Raw genomic sequence first — 24998 nt, 5'->3', positions numbered from 1 at the left:
CCGTTCGGTTCCTTTCTTTTTCTCCCTTACTGCTTGGGCTCTTCCTGCCTTCCAACTCACAACGCCACAAAGGACTCCACGTAAGTCAATACATAACATTTCACTTTGTAATTATACATCTAGATATTTGATCGTTAACAATTTAAACAACATTTACAAAAAAAACTAAATTGAACACAAATTACATTTTTTAAGACTACATTAAATAATAAAAAAATTGGGACCATTTAGAATACTCCCAACAAAAACTTGGGGGCAAGTATTATACCTTTCTTTTTTTTATTGTTTTAACTGTTGGGAGAAAGAATTAGAAAATGTTACGATAAAAAAGAAAACCCTGCAACCGGAACTTAACCCAACTTAAACCCTCGCTTCACGCATTTCTCACTCCTCACACACTCACACAGTCATGGCTGAAGCTTCTGTCACGCTTGGGGGCAAGGCTACTTCTCTCTCCTCCTCCACCGTCTGCGCCGTCGCCGCAGCTCTCTCGCAAGTGCGGATCGACTCAACTGCACTCGATAGACTCTCATCCTCCTCCTTCTCCAAGAAGGCCACCACCGCGACAACGACGTCGTCTTCGTCTAATCACAACATCACTGTCCCGGATTTCCTAACCCTAGAAGAATCCCGAGCCTTTCTTCTCGTCCTTCTCAACAGCCTCATCATTTCCAACGCTCCCTCTCGGACTCCCCTTGTCCTCGCCGAAACTCTCAATTCCAATCCTAGCACTTTCCGATTCGATGACGCTGACCTCGTCACGGAAGATGAACTCACATGCTCCACGCTGCTCGGGGTTTCCGCCATTCTCGACCACCACTCCGCCGCGCTGTCCGCGTTGGCGGATGTGGCAGCCGCGTTCTCCTGCGAGGCCTTGAAGGCTGACGTGGCAGCCTTCAATTTGATGGATTCTGGCGATGGGCATAATTCGAAGGAGGAGGTTGGCGTTGCCGCGGACTTGAGGGTTCTGCTCAACGGATCCAAGTCGGTTGGTAAGGAGAAGGTTCGATCCGTCGCGAGGGTTCCCAAGGTTCACGGGAGTGTGAGGGAGCATGCTAAGTCCGTGCACTCGAGGATGCGTGTTGAGTTGAATTCGGGGGTTAAGAGCGCGATTGGGAGTGAGGAAGCTGTGTGCACCGTTCTGCTGCCGTTGGCGGCAGCATTGCGTGAACTTGGCGAGTGTAGTTTGGGACGGGCGAAGAGTAATTTGGAGGGTATTAGTGGTGGTGATTTGAAATTGGGTGTTGGGGAAATTTTTTGGAAAGAATGCCCCGTTGGGGATGGTTTGAGCAGTGGTTTTAACAAGGCTGTTAACTTGTTTTTGGGAAAGGAGTATGGTAAGTTTGCACACGAGGTCTTTGTGCTGTTGGGGTTGGTGTGGAAAGTTGTGGCATGGGAAGTTGTGACGGCGGTTGCGGTTCTAGACGCTGCTGAATTGAATGAGGTGATAAAAGGTGCTAAGGAAAATGGTGAGAATCCGAAAGTAGAGGAGAACTCGAAAGCAGAGAAGAAGAAGAAGAAAGTTGTTTTGGGGAAAGGGACTAGCTCGATTTTGGCATTGTTCAAGGAGAGGTTACAGAGTCGTGGAAAGTTAGCTTTGGGGACTTGGGTGGCAGATTTTCTATCATTTTTGGATTTGACCAAACCCGAGTTTAACGAATTTTTATTGAAAGTCAAGGATGTTGTGGAGAGCAATGAAAGCAGAAGATTGCCCAAGATTCCTAAGGTAATTTCTCTTATGTTTGGCTGCCTGTTTGATTTCATTAACTTTGTGTTTATTGGGTGTGTTGTAGTCTGTTTAAGTTTTTCACTCCGTTGTGTTATGGCCCGGGAAAAAATATATGTCTGAGCACTTTATTGGTTAAATTTAATTGAATATAAGCCAAGTAATCTTGTAATTGAGTAGCTGATATTTGGTATTGAATAATTGAAATGTATTTGAAATTGTGTACTCATTGACAATTTTAAAGGAAATGGCTTAATTGTATCTGATGGACAGAGAACAATGGAATACATGTGCATGATGTTCTTTTGTTGCTAGTGACATTTTACAAATAGAATAGTCAATTAGAATTTTTAAATTGCAGTAATATGCTCTGGGTTGACCAGGTGGGGGCAGGTATTGGATGTATATGCTTATGAGAAGAAGTGGAAACATCTAGATGATAATGCATCTGTAATTTTATAGTGATTTTTGTTAGCCATAGTTCGCTCTGATACAGACATTAGAATGATAGTCTTCATTGTCCAGGTCATACTTTAAGTCATTTTGCTCAAGACCTTCCTTTGAATCATACATAACCGTATTTTTACAACTTGTACTGCTGAACTAATATTCCTTCTTTTGGCTGTAGTTTGTGCTTGTTGTCTATAGATAATGGATTTGTTTAACGGATGTATGTTTCTGAGTGGGATATATTTGTTGGTAATCTTACCTTTATTTCCACTATACAATTTATCAGGGGACTCGCGATTTTGCTAAAGAACAAATGACGATTAGAAAGAAAGCTTTCTCAATAATAGAGGAAGTTTTTGAGAGGCATGGCGCCACTGCCTTAGATACTCCTGTTTTTGAATTGCGAGAAACTCTCATGGGAAAATACGGAGAAGATTCAAAGTTGATTTATGATCTTGCTGACCAGGTAAATATGTTTATTGCTAGTTATGACGAAGCCTTCGCTTATCTCTGGACAATGATATTATGAGGATAAGCTGACGGAGTTCAAAATTCTTAGAGCAGTGTATATGTTTCCGTATAGAGTTTTTCTTTGTTCAATTTCCAGTGCTGAATATAGACTTGTTTTTAGGTACCACTGTTAGGATCCTAAGCCAGAGTGGTAGCCCCTTTCTGCCTAAATTCAAAAGAGTTTTATTTCAACTTCTTTCTAATTTATAATCAACTTGTTTTGACAGGGTGGGGAGCTTCTTTCTTTGAGGTACGACTTGACAGTTCCATTTGCTAGGTTTGTGGCTATGAATGGTCTGACATCTTTCAAAAGATACCAAATAGCTAAGGTTTACAGAAGGGATAACCCATCTAAGGGAAGATACCGTGAATTTTATCAATGTGACTTTGATATTGCTGGTACTCCACCTGAAAAAATGGGCCCAGATTTTGAGGTCGTTAGGATTTTGACTGAACTACTTGATGAGCTGAACATTGGGGAATATGAGGTAGATTTTTATGATATTCATTCTTTAAAAGTATTGTTTCTGTGAAATCGTAGTACTGGCTATTGAGTTCATAAATTTAAGTTGGCATCAACCATCATTTATTATTTCATGTTCCGTCACATTATCCATAGTTATTTTCCTACTTATTGGTTAAAAATATATTTAATACCGGGCTCAGAATGAGTGTTTTTTATGTTTTACCTTTTTCTTGACTCTTTTTCTCAGATAAAGTTGAATCATAGAAAGTTACTGGATGGCATGATGCAAATATGCGGTGTTCCTCCGGAAAAGTTTAGGACAATATGTTCAAGCATTGACAAGTTGGACAAGCAGTCTTTTCAACAGATAAAAAAAGAAATGGTAAGCACATATGCTGTTTGTGTCTATGCATGCATATGTTGTTTGTGTTTGTAATTTGCAGTTTCCCATAAAACCAAAAAGGAATTTCGTTTCTTGATTTATATATCTATAGAAGTATACAGGTATCATCCATTCGCTGGCTTAGGTCATTGAGATTTGTCATTATTGTTGTCGTACTTTTAGGTATAATGCGTTAAAATTCACACCATTTCATATTAACTATTAGTATCTGGAAGTTAATTTTGTAATTTAACTTCATGGTTAGTCTATTATGTTAATGTGCTTTTTTTACTGTGATGCTATAGGTGGAAGAAAAAGGATTAACTGCTGAGACAGCTGACAGAATTGAAACTTTTGTTAAGGAAAAAGGATCTCCTTTAGCATTATTATCTAAATTTATACAAGAGGGTAGTGATTTCTCTAAACACGAAGGAGCTTCTGAAGCATTGAAGGAACTGGAAATTTTATTTATAGCTCTTGAAAAATCAAAACGGATTGATAAGGTGGTTTTTGACTTGAGTCTTGCCAGAGGTCTGGATTATTATACTGGAGTTATATTTGAAGCTGTTTTTAAAGGAGGCACTCAGGTATTTTTCATGTCTTTTTTTCTTCTTTCCAGTATAAAACTGGATTATTATACTGGAAATTTTGTCTTTGTCATCCTTTAAGGGGCAGAACATATTATGGATGTTTAGGTACAGTGGATGTTCCCTGTGTTGCGCATTACAAACTGCGACAGGCTAAACATGTTAATTAGTCATTTATTTTAAATGCGCAATTGAAACGCAAGATGAAACAAAATGTGAAACAGTTTTTTTTTTAAAAAAAAAAAAAACTTTTCTATGTTAAACATAAGAAAAAGATTGCAAAATATGAAATAGCGTTTAAGTTTGAAAGAGTTTATTTATATGAAATATGTTAATTTTGATCCCCCAAAGTTAATCTAAGTTTTATGTCAGACTGCTGGTGGCTTTTGATTTGTTAGGATGAGAAATTAGGGGGTGTTTACTTGTTTTTCTGTTCCCTTTTTACGTTTCCTATTTTCACTTTTTAATTACTAAACCACCACATTGTTTTAAAATACAGGAAACAGAAGTACAATTAAATGCCCCCAACTTTCATAACGAAATTTAGGTTGAAAATTGTTCACTGAGATGTTAGGACTGGAATAGAGCATAGGGGTGATTAGCTATAGGAGGCAAGATGATGTTGAATTCCTTGTCTTGGCTATATGTGGGGTCTGTGAAGACTGCTGACTTAGGATTTGGGGTTTGATGATGTGTTGGTTGAATCCAAGCAAGAACTGACTAGGTTCCGGATGATTTGGATTTTTTGCTGTTTGATATTTTTTTTGGTTTGTACGTGGTTTCAAGTTTCAACCCATCTGGCTAGGTTTCAAGTTTTTGGGGGGACTGGGGGCAGTTAAGTAGATGATTGTGCTTAATAACACAATAAAAGAACCGAGCAATAATTATTAGCACTGCTCCTTATTCTTTTAGATGGATCTGGCACTTACCTGGAATTGCTATTTGCTAGTTAAACCTAGTGAACCTGGTTGTCTGAAACATGATGTCCGAGTTTAATATACAACCGCATTTAAAATAAAGAAGGCACAATGGCGAGAACAATTGGAGGAAATATTTTATGAAGTTTAATTTTACAGGTGTACTTGGATTTCCTTGGAACAGCAAAACCGATTTTCAGTTTCCATTGAACACTTATTGAACATGTTTGATGTTCTTTTTCAGATCTAGTTAGAATCAAAATTCTCTTCAAACTCCAGCTGGCTACAATGTGTTACCTTTTTTTTTTTCCAAATGTAGCTGTTGTTCAGCTCTACATAATTTTCTAATTGAAATCGAAACACACTACATGTTTCTGTCTGTGTAAATGGTTTCTTTTCTTTTTCTGTTTTGTCTGGCATATTTATTTTAACTTCTGATGTTCGGTGTTATGGTTCTCATTCTGAGCCCCAAAACCACTTAAGTTTATGGGAGAAGGATATATGGTGTTTTACCGAAGGTTCTTATCATCTGAAACATGTTTGTAGTGTGTACTATTGTGGTATATATGGTTGTCATATTTGTGCAATTACTCAGTGCCTGTGTTCCATTTACTTTACATTGTTTTGTTGAAATTTTAAACTTCTATTCGGCAATGGAAATGTTTTTTAAGCAGGTTGGTTCAATTGCTGCTGGTGGGCGATACGATAACCTTATAGGGATGTTTGGTTCAAAAACAGTGCCGGCAGTTGGTGTGAGTCTGGGAATTGAGAGAGTGTTTGCCATAATGGAGCAACAACAAAAGGATCAGAACCAGGTGATCAAAATGTTTGATAAGTGATGAGTAACTTGTTTAGATGCTTATGTTTAAACAATTAAATATTTTCTTATTCAGGTAATCCAGGTTCAGTAATTTTAGTTAGGGTTTTACTTGGTTTTAAGCTGTTGAGTCATCATGAAAGGCCTAGAAAACTAAACTATTTGAGTACGAGCCAGTTCACTTTGTTGAAATCAACTTTATCATTTATTAACAATGAATCAATCTAAACAGCCAAATATATGCAAATATGCAGTTTGCATGATTGCATTACGTACTAGAGACGTTTGTGATTCAAGTTAGTTGAACTTGACATGATGAATGTCTCTTGAGAAATTAGGCAACACCACCGTCGACTTTCCTGGCCAAGAAAGATTGAACGGTGGCATTGTCTAGGCATTATTGTGTAGATTTTTTATTTTTTTTTCCATTTTGTAGTATGTCTTAATTTTCTGTGGTTTGTGTTAGATGGCTCGTCCAACCAAGACAGAAGTTCTAGTGAGCATATTGGGGAATGATTTAACACTTGCTGCAGAGCTAGCCGGAGAACTGTGGGATGCCGGGGTGAAAGCAGAATTCTTGGTCCATAAAAGAAGAACGAAGCACTTCGAATATGCAAAAGAATCAAGGATCCCTTGGATGGTACTTGTTTATGAGCAGGAAGTAAAAGAAGAAGGTGTGGTGCAATTGAAAGATCTGGAGGCCAATATTGATATAAAGACTCCTCGAACACAATTTGTGGAGGAACTTCGTAAACGGTTATACCCTTAAGGCTCAAGGCTCAACTCAACTTTGTAGTTCAGATATCATTTTAACATCAATACTGAGGGAGTGCAAGTTTTGATGACATTTTATTTCATGTTCAGTTAAGGATGTTAATTGAGGAAATTACATTTTTTTATATATAAAAAAAATATCAAGTTGCGAAGTGTTCAATTCAAACTTAAAATTGATGGTCCTTCGTTCTTTTTCTATCGGGCTTAATTTATATAAACGTCTGCGGCTTCTTTCTTTTTCTTATTCACTTTCCGTACATATATAGATACATGGATTAAAGTTCTCTTAAATCAATTCATGTTAGCCTTTTCCAACTGGGGTTGAAACAATGTCAATGATATTCTTAAAGTTTATCTAATGTGGTATGGTTTAAATGTTGATTTAATTTTGTAGTTTATCATTCAAAATTGAACCAAAGTATAGTTATTTAATGATGTTTTTATATTTTGTATTTTTAATACAGGTCGGAAGTAAAAGGAAAAGCTTATTTTTATTTGTACTAAAAATGAGAATTGAGTAAAAACACACAGAAGTTGTCTTAATAAACATGCAATAAAAATCTTTTTAATTAATTAATTAGGTCACGCTAATAATATCTATTCTAAAAGGATAAGAGATAAAAATTGAGGCGTCAAATAATTCTAATTATTTAAAAACAACTATGCAAAAATTATACATTTCTAATACGATAAATATTGTATTGGTTAACAAAAAGTTGGAACGTAATTAAGTAGCATAAGCCAAATTAGTTTAAGGAGTTTGAAGTGGCAATTAACGTAGGTGTAGGGTAGGCTTGGTACACTCTACTGCACTAAGTATTACTATATTAATAAATTAATTGTTAGCATTAGTTAATTAATTATAGATAGAGTAGTACGTGTTGGTGTTGGTGTAACGGACTTCTACTTTGTTACAGCTGTTATACTTGAGTCTCAGTCATCTTCAATCAGGATCACATTCACGCCCTCTCTCTCTCTCTCTCTCTCTCTCTCTCTCTCTAACTTTGTGACTTTCTTCTCTATCCCCACAATTCTAAAACCCTACCCTCTTCTCTTCCAAATTCGAATTCATCTTCAACAATGGGTTCCGAACCATCTACTGTCGTCGGTCAGTACTCAATTTCCTGTTATCTCTTTAACTTGTTCTTTCCTTTCTTTTTTCCCATTTTTTTGGAGGTTGTTTCTCTCTTTACTCTAATTACGGACGACTTTCTGCTTGTTCTGAATATAATCTACAACCGCTGTTTGCATCTATTTCTTTTATATACTTCCAAACGGGGTTCGTTGGTCTAGGAGTTCAGCTGTTGTGTATGCCCAATGATGATACAAATACTGTGTCTTTAGTTGTGATCGTGTTGAATATGTATGTGCTATATCATTAACATAAACCAGAAACTGGCAGTATGATAAACAAACAGAAAAAGCTAAAAAATAGAAATAAAAAGCCTTTATTTTTGTACGGGTTGAGTTTTCTTCGTTTCTATTTATTAGAGAATACTTCCTCTTTTAGTGTTGTTGCTTGCTGAGATTGTACATAAAGTTCTTTGCTGTTCCGTTAACATAGCTTGGAAACTTGGGTACCATGCTCTAGCATATTCTCTGAATATTTAATTGTATCTTGCTGCATTGTTGTCCTGTCTTCTACTGTGCCACTCACTTTGTCATCGTTCCTTGACGTTATAAGGTTAGAAAATAATTTAAATACAAAGATTGAAAGAATGGAAGTAAAATTAGGAAAAACTGTGGAGGGGAGTGGTGATGTAATTATCTATTAATTTCTCTAATTAAAATCCTCTCTCTACACGTAAACTATTACTATGATTGCAACCTTGCAAATACACTGATTATGGGGAGGTGGTGCCAAAATTGAGATTATGATAAACGTTCTACGGTCTGGAGCAGGAAATTATAGGAGGGATCTTGTTGTCTGCTAGGAAATTTCATGGGAATCTAGTGTCTAAAAATATTTCCTTTGTGGTTAATTGGTTTAAGTGTTTCCGTTTGGATCCTTATAATTGACGAGGAGTAATTATATGAACTTTGTCCGAATGGGTCACACGACAATAAGGACATATTATTAATAATTTAAAATTAGTTCACTTGTTTTTGAACTGAAATCAGGCAAGCTTGTTCACTTGTGGTATACTATAATGCCAGCTTGATCTCTCGGGCTAAAATCAAACCGACAATTCAATAACTTTGCTACTAAGCTTGACAGTATTTGGATCCACTCATTCTCCTTTTATGAATTATAGTGGATGTGTGAACTGAGATGTTCAGTAGTGACAAACATATACTCCAGATTTGTGGACTGCAACATAATGTTAGTGAATTGATTTGCACACTATCCCCTTTTTCCAACTTGTAAATGTAATTTATCACTGATCATTGAATTGTGCTCATCTTTGATTGCAACTGCTTTTTTCTTGAATGTAGATTTATAGTTTTACTCCTATGTTAAAATTTCTGTTTTATGTATGCAGTTCCTAGGAATTTCAGATTATTGGAAGAACTAGAGAGAGGTGAGAAGGGAATTGGAGATGGAACCGTTAGCTATGGAATGGATGATGCTGATGACATATACATGCAGTCATGGACCGGGACTATTATTGGCCCCCCTGGTGTAAGCTGTTCTGTTCTTTGGATCAACTCTGGTACACTTGATGCAGTGAAAACCTCTTGGCAAAATTGCTGAACTTATTGTTTTTCTAGAAATTTATTAGCCTAAGGCAGTATGGCTCTCTATTTATGCCTTTCGATTTTTATGAAAATACACTTCATCATTGTTGTGTTAGCTAAGTTTGGTGTCTGTGTCTAATTTGGGAACTGATTAATTTTTAATCAGAATGGGGAGTGTATTGGTATCAGCGATTTGGTTTCCTAGAACATTGCTTTGGTAACTAAATGGTTATGGCCTTATGGGCGATGGTTCCTTTGGAGTCGCCCTTTTTTATAGTACACCATGTAATTCAGATATTTCTTTCTCTTAGCCACTGTTTAAATTGTATTAGTAACTACTAATATTGTTTAATTAATCATTAATTAATTCTATAAAGAGGTTATGCGTACTGCCTTGTTGTTGCTATGTAGAAATAGTATCTGCCAAAACAAAATATTGTTTTTGATGAATTGGCCATCTTGTTCTTTTACCAGACTGTTCATGAAGGGCGTATCTACCAGCTGAAATTATTTTGTGGCAAGGGTTATCCTGAAAATCCACCATCTGTTAGATTTCAGACTAGGATTAACATGACTTGTGTCAATCACGAAACTGGAGTGGTAGGTATCATTTTTATTAAGGATTCCTTTTTGTTGTGTGATTGGATTCGATCTTATATCTGAATTTCCAGGTTGAGCCACATCTGTTTCCTATGCTTGCTAATTGGCAAAGAGAGTGTACAATGGAAGACATTTTGATGCAATTGAAGAAAGAAATGATGTCTCCGCAAAATCGGAAGCTAGCTCAGCCACCTGAAGGTGTGTCAATCTTATTTTTGATTGTTGTTACTAATTAGCCTTTCTATAATTCATCTTTGTTTTATCCATTGCTGTGTTTTTTCATTAAATTTAGTATTTTATGTTGTATGGAGAGATCGCTTACAAAGTTAGCTGGATTTTTGTAGTTTCATATCAATAAGTAATTGGATTTACCTTGTTTTGTTACTTGACACAGTGTATTTCATCCGTGTGGGTATTCCCTGGATTTGATATTTATAGACTTGAATCTTTGACAAGTATATTTCAAATGTACACTATTGTATTGTCAAATCTCGAGTATATCAAGTTTACAAAATTTCATATGATTGAAAAATTATCTGATATTTCGTCCCCCGATTTATTTTAACTTGCATATTTTCTAAAATAAAGTAAACAGTTGCAATTTGATTACATATCTATGAATGTTTAATTCTATGTATGTATGTATATGTGGTCATGCATTTATAATAGTCGGGTTAATAAAATTTACTTGTGATGGAAAGTAACAGCTATTATTTACTAAATTTGATGATTGGTGTCATTTAATCCAGTCCCATTTAGGTTGCAACAGCTTAGTAAGCCGTAATAAGAAAATGTACATAAACTAGATAAAAAAATATTAAACTTCTTAGCTTGTGATGACTAGCTTATAAGCTGCCGTGATATGATTGTTGCAACTTGTACTCGGTTGTTGGAGAAGGTTTGCATTTGTCTTACGAATCTTAAGAATTGTATGTGGAAGCTGAATCATGTGTATGACTTTCAGGCAACGAAGATGGCAGGATTGACCAAAAGGGGCTGGTCCTGAGATGTTGTATCATGTAATTCAGGTGAGAATCAAAGGATAATAATGTATATAATTGTATTCGATCGATAATCCCTTTTGTGGGTTAACACATTTATAAATGTAATTATGGACTACTTGCTTATGAACCCTGGAGCAATTAAAGAGCGACCATCGTATCCTTGAAAATTTATTGTGAACGGTGTTGAAGCTGTCTTTACTGTGGATTCTAATTTGTGGAAGTGTGTTATGTATTCGTTTGTGTAGGTGTGAGCCGTATACGTACTTTGATCCTAGTCTTGTGGGATAACATTCAATTTGTCATTGAATTGTTTTTCCAACTTGGTTTCCAAAAATCATGATGTTTTTACCGTATGAAAGGGTGTAGCTTAGAAGTACTTTTAATGAAATTGTGTTGGGAATTTTTAAAATTATACTTTTAATATTATTTATTAATTCTACTTGTCAAAATAATTAATCCATTGATTTCTTAATCAATATCTCAATTAGTTGTCTAATCTAAAAAATAGTTAGTATAATTGAATATAATATAATGTAACTTGTTTGCATTTCTATTTATTCCACCTCTTTTAATGGATTCAAACAGGGGTGACTAAATTATCTAATAAGATACGATTTAGATCTGAATAAACACATTATTCAATTATCTAATTTCTCAGGATCCGGACCAGAATACCATAAGCCCCAACTTAAGATAGTTCACAACAAAATTTTCTAGTATTTCCCACTATGAAAATGCAAAAACTGTTAATCCAAATTCCTATGTTTAAAGCTTATAACCCTTAAACTGCAATAATTGTTGACAATCCAACACTCTACATTTCCGTATAGACCTTCAAATTCCTTGCACTACATTGTTGGAAATGACGTGCGAGTGGCTGTGCTGACAATAGGCAATCAAGTAGAAATTCAACCCATAAAATTATTTCATAGATGGATCACATAATTATGGTAAATGTCGTATGTCATAGCAATCAATATCTGAAGACATAGGTTCGTAAGAATTGAACTTAAAAGTGAACACAGAAAGAGTGAGGGAAGGTTCTCTGATAAAAAAAAATCGTGGCAATAAGTAAAAGGGAAAACTTACTCCAGTTGATAAAAAAAACACTATTTTTGAAGTCATGAATTTTGCGGGAAAGAGCAAAGGTGAGTTTTACCAAATCCACTTGCGTTGTTTCATTGACAATAATTCCAATTTAAAGAAGGGAAGACAGAGAAGACGGTATTTGTATCATGTTTGGCCAATAGTTGTGAAAATGACTCGGTGCATAGATTAAAAAGAATTGAAAATTGAAACATTATAGTACTTAAAATATTTAATGATTTGGCCTTGATTTACTTCAAGGTATACAATGTGTACATGTGTTTCATTTGCTTCCAGTATGTTGTTGGTCGATGGTGTGGAATAGACTGCACTGTACTGTGGGAGTACACAACCAAGTATAAAATCTAAAGCATAAAATCACAGGATCTATGGAAAATGGAATAGTTAATATACATGGCAACAGGAATTGATGATAGTCAGAGAGGGAAAAGGAATAATACATTATAACATGATGATTGATATTGTAAGCATGGTGATATATACGAATTGTGAAGATGGATACAGGGCATGATGAGATGGGGAAGAAGACATTTTTGTCAATTTAATTGAGCAAACATTATTCATAATAATGAGTGGCAGGACATGTGAGAGTATACGAGTCTTTTGGAGTACAAGTGATAATACAAATGTGGAGCTGTCTACAGCACTGATTTACAGAAGAAAAAAGAAAAGGAAAAATGTCCATCCATTCATTTTATATACCATTAAGCACTCACCAGAGAAAAAACAAAAGAACATTAATTGATTTTAGTCTGATACTGCTTTTGTAGTCTCTAACCTTTAAAACCCTAACATCTGTGTTCCTGTATTTTCTTTTCTTAACATACTCAAGTTTTACTTCATGGGGTTTGCTGTAGTGAAACCTTTGTTGCATTAATAGAATGAATAGACTGATATATGAAAGTTTCACGTGGCTGTGGATACGCTGAATCCAAAGTTCTTATGTAGCTAGCAATAGCAGCATGGGTTGGTTTTCAATAATTTATGTGCATGTTTCCCATCGCATCCTTGAAGTTTGTGTATATATATTAGGGTAATGATACCATATAGAATGCAGACAGAGATTCAATCAACGCTAAATTGGGCAATGCATTCATTCATGCAAAGGTAATAAATTCATTATTATTGATTGATTGAGCATAATAAATCAGTGATGCAATAGCAAAACCTTATCCGTAGGGGCAAAATGAAATTGGCTTTTTGGTCGGAAGTTGAGGCAGAAAGCCTAATGTAGAGTTGTAGTGATGTGTTCTTGTGGAGGCACATCACAAGTCAAAGACAAAAATCCTCATAAGTTGTCATGTAAACAAAAAATATTACACAACACTCACTTCCATAGTGATCAATGAAACCAATGGCTTTGCCCCTTTCATTATTGAACTCTTGAGGTGACTTTCCTTCTCTCTTTCAATGCTCTTTCGCTTTTCTTTTTCCTTTGATGGAACACCCAATGCTCACTCCTCACCAATCAGCTACTGCACCCACCAACCGTTTGTGTTTGTGTTTCTGTGTGGTGAGAAACAAAGATTGAAACTTCAACAATACGTCGAATGTTTAAGCGTTTTATAAATATATTACTGCTCAATCATTGAAACAAACCATGATTACTTTCACCTTTTTTTTTTACTATTTCTGGGGGAAAAGAAAGAAAAATAAAAATAAAAAAAGAGATGTATTTAATGTGTCATGCTTCGTACAATGACTTGACCATGTATATTGAGATTGTGCTTAGACGTGTTTGAAGGAATTCTGTTTCTATTTAGTCAATTATGGGACCTTGCTTCATACGTAGGCATCAATCAACTTCATCTTATTCAACTACAACCATACCTTACATAAAATCTAATGGTATCATAACACATTTTTACATTCATTTGATACAAAAATAAAATGATCATAAAAGTATAAATTATTGTATTCTTTCAATATCAACTTCAATTATTACGTTAATCTCAAAATGGAAATCTTTCTACTCACCTCAGTGTTTGGACCAACTTTATCATAATTTCACGGATTCATATGGAAGTATATAAGACGTAAGATTTGCAATCCCAAAGGCACATAATTGACTACTCATTAAGTTTGCAGAATTTTTTATCTATATTGACAAGTTAAGGTGATCAAATTTCAAACTAGTTAATTACTTTAATGATGATCAACGAACTCACCCTTTGACGGTTGACTTGATCGGGCAATAAAGAAAAAAATGGAGACTGGTTTTTTGAGGAAGAAAAACGTTGAAAAAGTCTAAATTTCAGTGGAAAAATTACACCCTATGGCTGTGGAATTTGATTACTGCAGATGAATGTAATGGTTCTATAATTAAACGAAAATGCAGACAGACAAAGCACGAAAAGAAATTCCACTTTCGAATGTTGTTCATCAAAAGAAGTCTAGGCCATTAATTTATGAGCTTTTATATTTTTTGTTCTTATGTGATGAGGAATAAATAAATAAATTTTCTTATTGCCCGACAAGTTAAAAGAAGACAAAATAATTGAAGTTGTTTGGGTGCTTTGCTTCTCTTCTTTTCATGCTATATTTGATAGGTGGAAATTGGAATACCTAATCAAACTTTTCCATCAAACACAGGTTTCCCTCACAAAATTCTTCGTTATCTTGTACTCATATATATGTATAAATACACAAAGCATATGAAAATAATTTTCAAGGATCAAAGAGATCAAAGTTTCAGTCATATTATCTATTTTCACATCTTTATTTTATCTATTTTCTCATAAACAATAATAAAAAGAAAAAGAACCCTCTCCAAAATTAAAGTTAATTTGGGTTGTCTACTGAAGGTGACATGTTGTTGTGTCTGTTTTACTATTTCCCCTTCTCTAATCCCCTGTGATGGTAGGGCATCCTAGTGTTTGCGACCTTTTTTCATGCTAAATTGTGACACTAAAATACAAAACACAATAGAACTTTTAATTTATCTTAATTTCATCCACACATACATCTTTCTATTCGTTGAATAACTTGGCGAATGAGTCAATCTTTCGCATAATTTTCAGAAGCACATCACATGCTTGAGGACCAATTGAAAATGTTGAAACTTAAAATGGCGTGGTCTTTCTGCAGGTCTTTCAAATTTATTATTATCCGTGGAAAATCGTAGTGATGTGCATGAGGGTTTCTTGGTAGTAATGTAATCCATATCAGTCAGCTTCGTTCGGGTTGAATTGACCATTGAGGCTTTTTCTCGAACAGTTAGAAGGCAACGAAGCTTCTCACTCTAACGTATATTGGGGGGACGGAGAAACGTCTTTGTCCAATTCTAATAACTATTGTAATAGTGGGTTTTGGTAAGAATTTGTCACGCTTAAGTTGGATGCCTTTTTTGTGCAATATCTTGTGTTTCTAGCAAATTTCATGTTTGTTTGTTTGGTGTGAATGATTATATGCTTTTTGCCAACTATAGGATTAGCACAAAACTAACAACTATGCTTAGACACTAAACATCTTCTATTCACTTTCAGCTAATCTGTCCTTACAACTGCGTAAACATCAATCAATTCTAATACCTTTTGCATTAATTGTAACACAAGTTTTCAACTTCTTTGTAAGCTTCTCATATATTTGCTTTAAAAATAAAAGGAAAAAAAAAGAGTGAAAAATTTAAAAAAAAAATAGTTTCTTTTTATGATGTAAGAAGAAATAGACTTTAAAACCAAATAAACTTAACTTTAATAACATGAGAAGAAACTTAACTTTAATTATATTTCAATTTTATATTTTATTATATAATATAAGTTAGTGTTATTTTTATTCAATTTAAAACTTCCAACATTATATAATGTATAACATAAATTTCTTTAACAAAATTAAAGAGGATTTAGATTTTTCTTTCTCTATCAATCCAAATAATGAATTATTAAAAAACATATACTTTTACTTATTATTATATTTACATGTCATTTAAGTCAAATCACTATTTTTTGTTTGATTGAATAAAAGATATGACTAAAATGACATAAACATCCTTAAAAATATATGAAGTAATGATAATATGTTATAGAAAGAAACTTCACCTTCTTTCTTTCATGTATCTTTCCGTCTCTTTTAAATTGAAACAAACGAGTCTTCATTTTACAAAAAGAATGTTTCTCTGTTTTGTTTTTCGTTCGATGGAATAAAAAGAAAGAATTAGAGAAGGAGTTTCAAGAAAAATATAAGAAAAATAATAAATATATTCTTATTTTAGTTTAACTATAATGTTTTTTTATAGTTTAAATAGTATATTTCACCCCGATTCAAAAATACTAAATTTTACTTAGTTCAAGAAAAATGAACACATGGATTACAAAGTGTTTTGATAGTAAAATATAAATAAAATAAATAAAGTAGAAATTATATATATATATATATATATATATATATATATATATATATATATATATATATATATAAGAGAGACTAAAAGAGATAGATAAAAAGAAAATTGAATTGATAAAATGAAAATTACAATTTCCAAAATTATTTCTCATGCCATGTCTTTTTATATATCCTTATTTTCATCTTAGATTTGTTCTAGACTCAACCAAACTGAGTGTGAACTTTATTTATATTTATTATTGCTTTCTATTTTTTATATATATTTATCTAATTAAATTCAATGGTTTTATAATATTTTATAATGGAAAAATAGGAGTATGTTTTTAATATTTACATCGCATCAAATGACTCTAATTAGGCTTAACCGAGCATTCGTAAATAAATAAATAAATAATTGACATAAGATTAAAAAAATAAAATATAATAAAGAAAATATTTATCATTTATATTTGAAATCCTCTGGCGTTTATCCATTTAAAGATGAATAATTTAATATTAATTAAAAATAAAAATGTGAATAATTTAATGATAATTGTTGCTTTGTAGATTAAATTGAATAAGGACATGTCCATCTACCTCAAATAATTTTGATGAACTACTTTTTATGACTCACGGGGGTTCTTGTGTTGTGTTGTGGGCCAACCTCAAACAATTACAATTGCCAGCTAGCAAATGCCATTGCAAATTCAATTCTTTTACCAATATAAATTATGTGATTGTAGTTTTATATTACTTAGAACTTTAAAATATATTTTTCTCTTTTTTAGTAACGTAAGATAATTGATAAACAAATTTAGAGTCGAATGAAATAATTCTATAGTCATTCAAAATAAACTTTTTCGGTTAACTTATGTTTTTTCTTCATAATTTTGTTAATTTTTTTTATAAGATAAAATATACTTCATTAAAGTTGTATTTAAATGAGATAAAAACATAGGTTGTGTTTTTTATATGTGCATTTTGTACAAATAATGGACCAAAATAAAAAAAGTGGCAAGGCAACGATAGAGATTCTATGATTCTTTGTGGGTATAATAATTAGATCTTGACGAAGGTTATTATTATTATATTATTATTATTATTATTATTATTATAATGAATTATTACTATGTTCAAACAGGAACTTAATAGGTCAGCTAAATGTCTCAAAAAATGTCAATAATACATAATAGCTTTAAATTAGGAAATTTCAAAAGATGTACTTTTTTTTGTTAAGATTTCATGTCGATTAGATATGTGACTAATGCTGCGTTTTATATAGTTTTGATGGTCTTCTTTACTTAAAGTCTCAAGAGTAAAACTATACAAATTTAAATATGTTTTTACTCACTACAAAATATGACATTTTTTTAAACATTCATTAGTTATAAATTTATTATGTTTTTTTTTTAGTTTTTATCATTCGTATGGTTGTTTAATTCTATAAAGGGAAAATATTAATTAATATAATTAAAGTGGTAAAGAATAACATATTTATATTTTTAGGTACACAATTTAATTAAGTAATATGATTATTATTTAATTAAATAAGTTACTTATAGTTTCTATACATAAATATGCTGTTTTTACTTCTTTTTCGCTCAATCATTCACTTTTAATATTTGTTTTTTATTCAAAATTAATAGTTGTATCTTAATAGAATTTATAATTTATTTTCTACAAATCAATTTTTATTTCATAATATTTATTTGTTATAAAATAAATTCTCAATATATCACAAATGAAGATTTTATATAAAAATAATAAAATATGTTTTTCACTTTTAGAATTAATAATTACAATATATAAATATAATATATGTATATATGCCTCTTTGGCTTTGTATAGAAGGAAGTTGTGTAGTAAATTGTAATATACATATTCTGCAGAAACTAAAAGTTCCAATGAAAGATGCTCAAGTGAAGGTTGAGCTCACATGTGTTTGAATAGACCATATTTCTTCAGCCAAAATTAATATACACGCTACTGAATATTTTTCAATTACAATTTATTTTAAAAGAATATTATTTTCTTATAATGTGCAAATCTCAAGTAATTAACTTTATCTATTTAGAGAGGTATAATAAATTGAAATTTTGAAACGAAATGTTAGCATTTGTGGATGTTTAAGAATGTTAGGTTTCATTGAAGGATCCAACTGCATCTTTAAAATCCCAATTGCAAACACAACCATCCATTAATTACGTCATCTCATCACAACCTGGACAAATTATATACATGTCATTTAGATCAAAACTTAAACAATAAAAACAAATCGTTTAATGAAAAAGTAATACGTAGGAGCATGTCGATATTATACTTTTAAAAATCCTTGAAATTATATATTTATACTGAAATTACTGAATTAAATTAAATTTTGTGAAAACTTTATATAATTTGTTTTAGACATTTGTATAAAGAACTATCCCTCTATATTTAATTATTTCTTTACATTTAATTGTTAGTTTTCTTTCATCGAGTTTTGTTGGCCTTTAAGTTAGGTTAAACGGAATGTACCTGTCAGAAACACTCATTACTTTACCTCTTTATTTATAGGTTTTGAAATGAATTTTTAATTAAAATTAATCTAATTTCGTCTCAATAGTCTATAGGTATATTTTATTTTGTTAATCGTATTAGGTTTTACGTGTAATACCATACAGTCATTTAAAAAAATTACAATCAATCAATCCACATTATTACGAAGTTTTAAAAAATGATGATTTTTATAAGAATTAATTGATCAATTAAAAAAGTATATTAATCGGACAGTTATACAGTACATAATTATTTTATTTTAGAAAAAGTATATTATTTGAAGAAAAAATATAATAATTATTGTTGTTATTTTGATGTTATCCCTTTCCCCTTTCCACCTGGATCACCCATTGGAAGTGAATGTTTGTGATAAAATGAGATTGAAGATTTAATATTAGTTTGAATTGTAGGTGGTGGTGGTCTAACAGTGGAAGACCCAAATAATTAGTGATGTCGTGAAAAGAAAAGGAAATATATATGCCAAATGTCACACACTCCCATTCAAACAAACTGTTCCTATCAATTACAAAATCCAAGGACCAACAAATTTTGCAAAACAACTGTGGTCTATACCACTGAATGCGATGTGCACTCTCATACCAACTTCACTCTCTTTACACATAGGACCCATCTAAATTACAATTTCACCAATTTTTTATCACCACACCTATCAAATTATATACGTATAAACATCAATCATTAATAATATATGTTGTTTTTGTTTAAAACATTAGTTGTTATAAAAATCTTGTGAGTGTGTTCCGTCCATAAAATAATAGTAGTAGTAGGTAAAACTGACTCCAGCTTTTTGCCTTTGTAGTCAACCATTACCAGCCCCCTTAACCATTTTTTGACTTCAACCTTAATCTGCTCACTACAACACTACCAATACACGCTGCCATTAACTCAACCCAACCTCCTCCCCCATCAAAATTCAATATATATTTACAGGTTCAAGGTTAATTATCTATGGATCCCATTTTTTCTTTCTCGTTTGGTTTGACTAATGAGATACTTCACAAAATACTTCGATGATCATTGTGATCCACACAGTAATAATTCATTTAAGATTAATGTAATTATTTTTAGTATTAATCTTTTTTATGATGTCACCGAGCAATTCATATGATATCTAAATATTTGTTGATCATTGGATTCATGACTCATACTATATAATATTTTCCTAAAATATAACAACACCTTCTCAAAATGTAAGAAAAATCCATTAATAATTTTCAGTGAATTTTTATAATTTAAATATAGTTGTGATGTAGCTGTACTATATATATATATATATATATATATATATATATATATATATATATAAAAAAAGAAATGAAGACATGCATATGCATAGATTATTAGTTAGTAAGTTAAAGCACATAACAGAGTCTACTTTTCCTGCTTTTGTTTCCACAACCATAAATAGCTTCTTCTTGCATCAACTTGGTGACTTCCTTACGTAAATTCTATCGGAAGCAACCTTCACCGTAACAATAACAACACTCTCCCCAAAACACAACACCACGCTTCGCTTCCACGCACGCACCGTGCCAAACCCAACCATGCATCGTCTCCTTCTCCTCTTCATCTTCTCCGTCCTCGCAACCCCCTCTTCCTCCGCCATCGACACCTTCGTCTTCGGCGGTTGCTCCCAGCCCAAGTACACGCCGGGTTCGCCCTACGAGAGCACCGTCAACTCGCTCCTCACCTCGCTCATCAACTCGGCCTCCTTCGCCAACTATAACAACTTCACCCTTGCCGCCGCCTCCTCCGACACCGTCTACGGCCTCTTCCAGTGCCGCGGCGACCTCAACAACGACCAGTGTTCGCGCTGCGTGGCGCGTGCGGTCACTCAGCTCGGCACGCTCTGCTTCGCCTCATGCGGCGGCGCGTTGCAGCTCGAGGGCTGTTTCGTGAAGTACGACAATGCGACGTTTGTCGGGGTGGAGGACAAGACGGTGGTGACCAAGAAATGTGGGCCGTCCGTTGGGTTGACCTCGGACGCGTTGACTCGGAGGGACGCTGTGCTGGCGTATTTGCAGACGCCCGATGGGACTTACAAGACCTTCAGGACAAGCTCGTATGGGGATTTTCAGGGTGTGGCACAGTGCACCGGTGACTTGAGTCCCACCGAGTGCCAGGATTGTCTCTCCGCTGCCATCCAACGGCTCAAGACCGACTGTGGGCCCTCCCCCTGGGCAGAGATGTACCTCGCCAAATGCTACGCGCGCTACTCCCAGGGTGGCTCTCACTCGCGCCCTAATAATAACGGTAAGCGTAAAAACTGCTCCACCGCGCGCGGTGGTGTGGTCATCCCTTTCGACTTTCTTTCCTTGTGTGTTACTAATCATTTCTCTAACTTTTCATGTTTTTTTAAAAAATAATAATTAATTAAACAAATTGACATTGCTTAAATAGTTTTCGAATTTCGTTTTTATGATGTTACTTCACACTTCAAAAAGGTGGTACGTAGTTGGGTGTGGAAACTGATAACTGATCTGGCAAATGGTAACGTGTATTCAAACTCAATTTACTTCCACACTCTGTTTCCTTTTACAAGAGAAAAATGTTTTGTGTTCTGTGTGATACTGTCAACTTATGTTTGAACAGGGGAGAAAGAACAGGGTAAGTAAGACTACGGTTTTTTGTTTGATCAAATAAATGATAAAAAGTATTTTTATACAGATCGTACATTTTTCACAGTATTTGTGGGCAACAAGGTGTCTGTTGTTTGGTTCGTTGGTATCAATTTTTGTCCTAGATCGGAAATTTCCATTAAGTGTCAGTGATGGGTTCACTAGATTACTCGTGTAACTATTAACTTTTTTGGCTTTAATTTAAGCGAGTGAGCTGATTATTTATTCAAAATTATGTGATTGTCATCATTTCTTCTTTCGAGAACGTATGTATCTGAATTTTCTATGTGCTTCACTGCTGCAGTGCCCCTTTTTATATTCTTTATCGAAAGTTATTCTTTAGGCTCAGCAAACGAGGAGAATAAATGATAATTGATACTGGGAATATAAAAGGGAAAAAGTAGATGTGCAAATTTTTGCTTGGTCTACCATGATTTTGCCTCGTCAAAGTGTTTCGGTAAATAGATACACAAACATTCCAGTAACAACTGTTGGACGATGATGATGTGCCCCTTTGATTTCATCAAGAATTATGATAATATATTACCATTTGAACAGAATAAAAAAGCATATTACACTTAATACAGAACACAAGATCGGTGATGAATTCGGGGAATAAAAGAACTCAATTTCATTGTGTGTACTCTTACAGCACTATTTTACCAATTTTCTTACTTAATATGAACAATGCAGATGACAGCAATCACAATGATGATGAGATCGAGAAGACACTCGCCATACTGATTGGACTCATTGCCGGTGTTGCTCTGATCATCGTTTTCCTTTCCTTCTTGTCCAAAGTGTGCGAAAAGCAGAAAGGTATGGTTCCTGTTCCTATGCATCTAACTGTATTTTCTTCAAGTGTTTGATTATTTATATTGTGACAATGCATCTCTTTATCTGAATTATGCAGGTGGTAAATAAACAACATAATATGTGCACAGTTCTGGGATTGAACTTTTGCCCTTGCTTTATCTTTCGGTAGTTCTTTTGCTACTCTTAGTCCCTCGGTCTCGAATTTCCTTTTTGTAATCGATCCATCTTATTCTTATCTTCTAAGTTTCGTGCTTAGTTCCTTTTATAAAGAATACCAGTGAAGGTATAGATAGAAAGATGTTACGGAAAAGTTGTTCCATGAAACAAGTCACACAATGGGTTGCAATAAGGAGAAAAGGCTCAAAGATTCCACTCTCTGTGACCATTCGTTTTCTTGTCTAGTCTCCACCAACGTGTACAAATACTGAACGCTTTAGTGAAAACTGCAGCATGCATGCTTTGTAATAGGCTTTGAAGGGTATAATAATCAGAGTTTTTTTTCTTACTTTTCATGTTAATCACCACCAAGAGCCTTACTTTCGATCCCAAAAGTGATAATAAGAAAAAGGTTTGATGAAATTTCTGTCAAATCGTTGTCCCAGTTTGCTATCATTTGCGACTTATGAAATGGTCATTATAATCATCCCATACCAGATATGCTCGTGCTCGTGCAGCTGCAGGTGTTAATTTATGATTTCTGTTTCATCCTTCAATAAATATGCAAAAAGATGAGAAAGTAGATGTACATGTACACCTTTTTCTTTATCAATCGAGAATTATTGTAATGATTAGTTTCACTAATTTTGCTATCTAACTTCATCATATATCCCTGCAATTTTCATGCGATACGTTTTTCTGATAAAAGAAAACATTGAATACTGACCAAGTAAGGATGCCGAATGATGATCTTGCAATGATTAAGGAAGTATATCATCATCACTTTATTATTCTACGATGAGAAATGGAACATTGTGGCATTAATTTAAGAGAAGAAAGGATTAGATATTTATATAAGGTACTAATAATTAACAGAAGCAAACAATGTTGATGAAATCGCTCCGGATTCTTCGTTCTTCTCTTCCCATCTTGGTCTAACTCCTTCTCCATCATCGATTGCTTTTGGGGTTGGCTTTTGAAAAAGGAACATATTTTTGTCCTAGTATATGCAATTCTTGGCTCCACTTAACATCATTACTTACTTTACTAACCCTTTTACTAATCTTAATTATGGAAACATTCTTTGTCTCTCTTTTCTTAAGCAGAATATACGACATAACACACCATACTTCACAAAGGTTATAAAACTCTGTCGTTTTCGTTGTATTTTACATTAAGGAAGTAGAAACGACGGCGTTGAGCAAAGAGGAACGTTAAAATAAAGACGAGAGTACGCAGGCTCACCAAAAAAAGAAAAAGGAGGATGATTATAAAATCTTTAACTCAACTATCAATTTTGTATCATAATATTGCAACCTAAATTTATTTTATAAATTCCCATTTTTTTCACTTCTCAATTTTTAAAATTTTATTGCTCTCAACTTGGATTTTGTTTTCTCTTGATCCAAACACACTGCAGATGAAAGATGATTAAAAGACTAATAAGACTGTATAATTGTGACATTTATGTAATTTAAAAAAAATAATAATAATATTAAATGAATGTAAAAAATTTATGTGTGAAAATATTATATTTTTGTTTATAATTTTTTTTTAAAAAAAATATGTTTAGTTTAATAAGTTGTTGGTATGAATTGAGTAGTAGTTAAAAAGGTAATAAAAAAATAAAAGTAACAGTGGAGAAGATAAGGGAAATGAAACAGACGAAGAAACTACCAATAGTGATTATAGCATTATAATTATCATAGCGAATTACGGAACAACTAGTTTTGGCTGGTTGCACCTTTGAAAAAGGATATTGAAAAAGGCGTGTAAAGCAACGGTAGCTTACACTTGCTTCTTCGTTTTGCAAAATGGCGTTATTGGAAAAGGTAAGATTCTGCTTTTGATTAGTTCTTATCTCATTTCAAGAGTACCACGCGAAGCTTCTTATTAAGTCTTTTTCGATAATCATACCTAAATGGAAAGGCCTATAAGTTCTACTGTTTTCCTCAATTTAAAATTATTTATTCCTTTTTTAATATATTATGATAATTATATATTAATTTTAGTTCTATTTTGGGTATAAGTAAAATAGAGGGCTGTGGTTAGAAAATTAAAAGGAGAAAGTCTGAAGGCTTTTACCTTTTTCGTGCACCCCTCAAACGCCGTTTCAGCTTTTCTATTCCCACCTCGGTTTTCTAAGTTCAACACAACACATTCTATTTTTGACAAAAATAGAACAATCCTAAAATATTTTTGGAGTACCATTACTCATTGGTTTATGGCCCAGTTTAAAAAGACAGTCATAGACTTTCAACTACAGCCACCTTCCGTTTTGTGGCATTTTTAGGGTTTGGGGGCTTTTCACATCTTTACAACATATATGTTTTCTTTTCGAGCTTCTATGTAACAATGACAAATTCAAATTTGAATGTTATTTCACCATCCGATTCAAATAGGTTATTTGAATTACTAAAGATTTGTATAAATACATTCCGAACATGTTATTTATCATAATTTTTAGTGAACAATGACATCTTGTGTAAGCTTCACTATAATATTTCACA

The 24998-nt window shown here is 33.4% G+C and overlaps 3 protein-coding genes across 3 annotated transcripts; all 3 read left to right on the top strand.

Moving 5' to 3' along the window:
* Positions 1 to 336: 336 nt before the first annotated feature.
* On the top strand, positions 337 to 6778 carry LOC108320129 (histidine--tRNA ligase, cytoplasmic). The gene is made up of 7 exons (XM_017551473.2): positions 337 to 1726; positions 2463 to 2642; positions 2914 to 3174; positions 3400 to 3534; positions 3840 to 4121; positions 5713 to 5853; positions 6322 to 6778. The coding sequence occupies exons 1-7, from the start codon at positions 410 to 412 to the stop codon at positions 6622 to 6624; spliced, it is 2619 nt and encodes an 872-aa protein (XP_017406962.1). The 5' UTR covers positions 337 to 409; the 3' UTR covers positions 6625 to 6778.
* A 789-nt stretch (positions 6779 to 7567) lies between these two features.
* On the top strand, positions 7568 to 11103 carry LOC108320108 (ubiquitin-conjugating enzyme E2 variant 1A). Its single transcript, XM_017551445.2, has 5 exons — positions 7568 to 7737; positions 9113 to 9252; positions 9783 to 9908; positions 9980 to 10106; positions 10873 to 11103. Exons 1-5 carry the CDS (start codon positions 7710 to 7712, stop codon positions 10929 to 10931), a joined length of 480 nt encoding a protein of 159 aa, XP_017406934.1. The 5' UTR covers positions 7568 to 7709; the 3' UTR covers positions 10932 to 11103.
* Positions 11104 to 20240: 9137 nt separating this feature from the next.
* On the top strand, positions 20241 to 22837 carry LOC108320091 (plasmodesmata-located protein 6). Its single transcript, XM_017551428.2, has 3 exons — positions 20241 to 21151; positions 22210 to 22335; positions 22430 to 22837. Exons 1-3 carry the CDS (start codon positions 20443 to 20445, stop codon positions 22438 to 22440), a joined length of 846 nt encoding a protein of 281 aa, XP_017406917.1. The 5' UTR covers positions 20241 to 20442; the 3' UTR covers positions 22441 to 22837.
* The last annotated feature ends 2161 nt before the right edge of the window (positions 22838 to 24998 follow it).

The sequence above is a fragment of the Vigna angularis genome, chromosome 1, assembly GCF_016808095.1.
Source record: "Vigna angularis cultivar LongXiaoDou No.4 chromosome 1, ASM1680809v1, whole genome shotgun sequence".
NCBI classification, from domain to species: domain Eukaryota; kingdom Viridiplantae; phylum Streptophyta; class Magnoliopsida; order Fabales; family Fabaceae; genus Vigna; species Vigna angularis.
The sequence above is the reverse complement of the archived record's forward strand: the minus strand, read 5'-3'. Positions and strand labels throughout refer to the sequence as shown.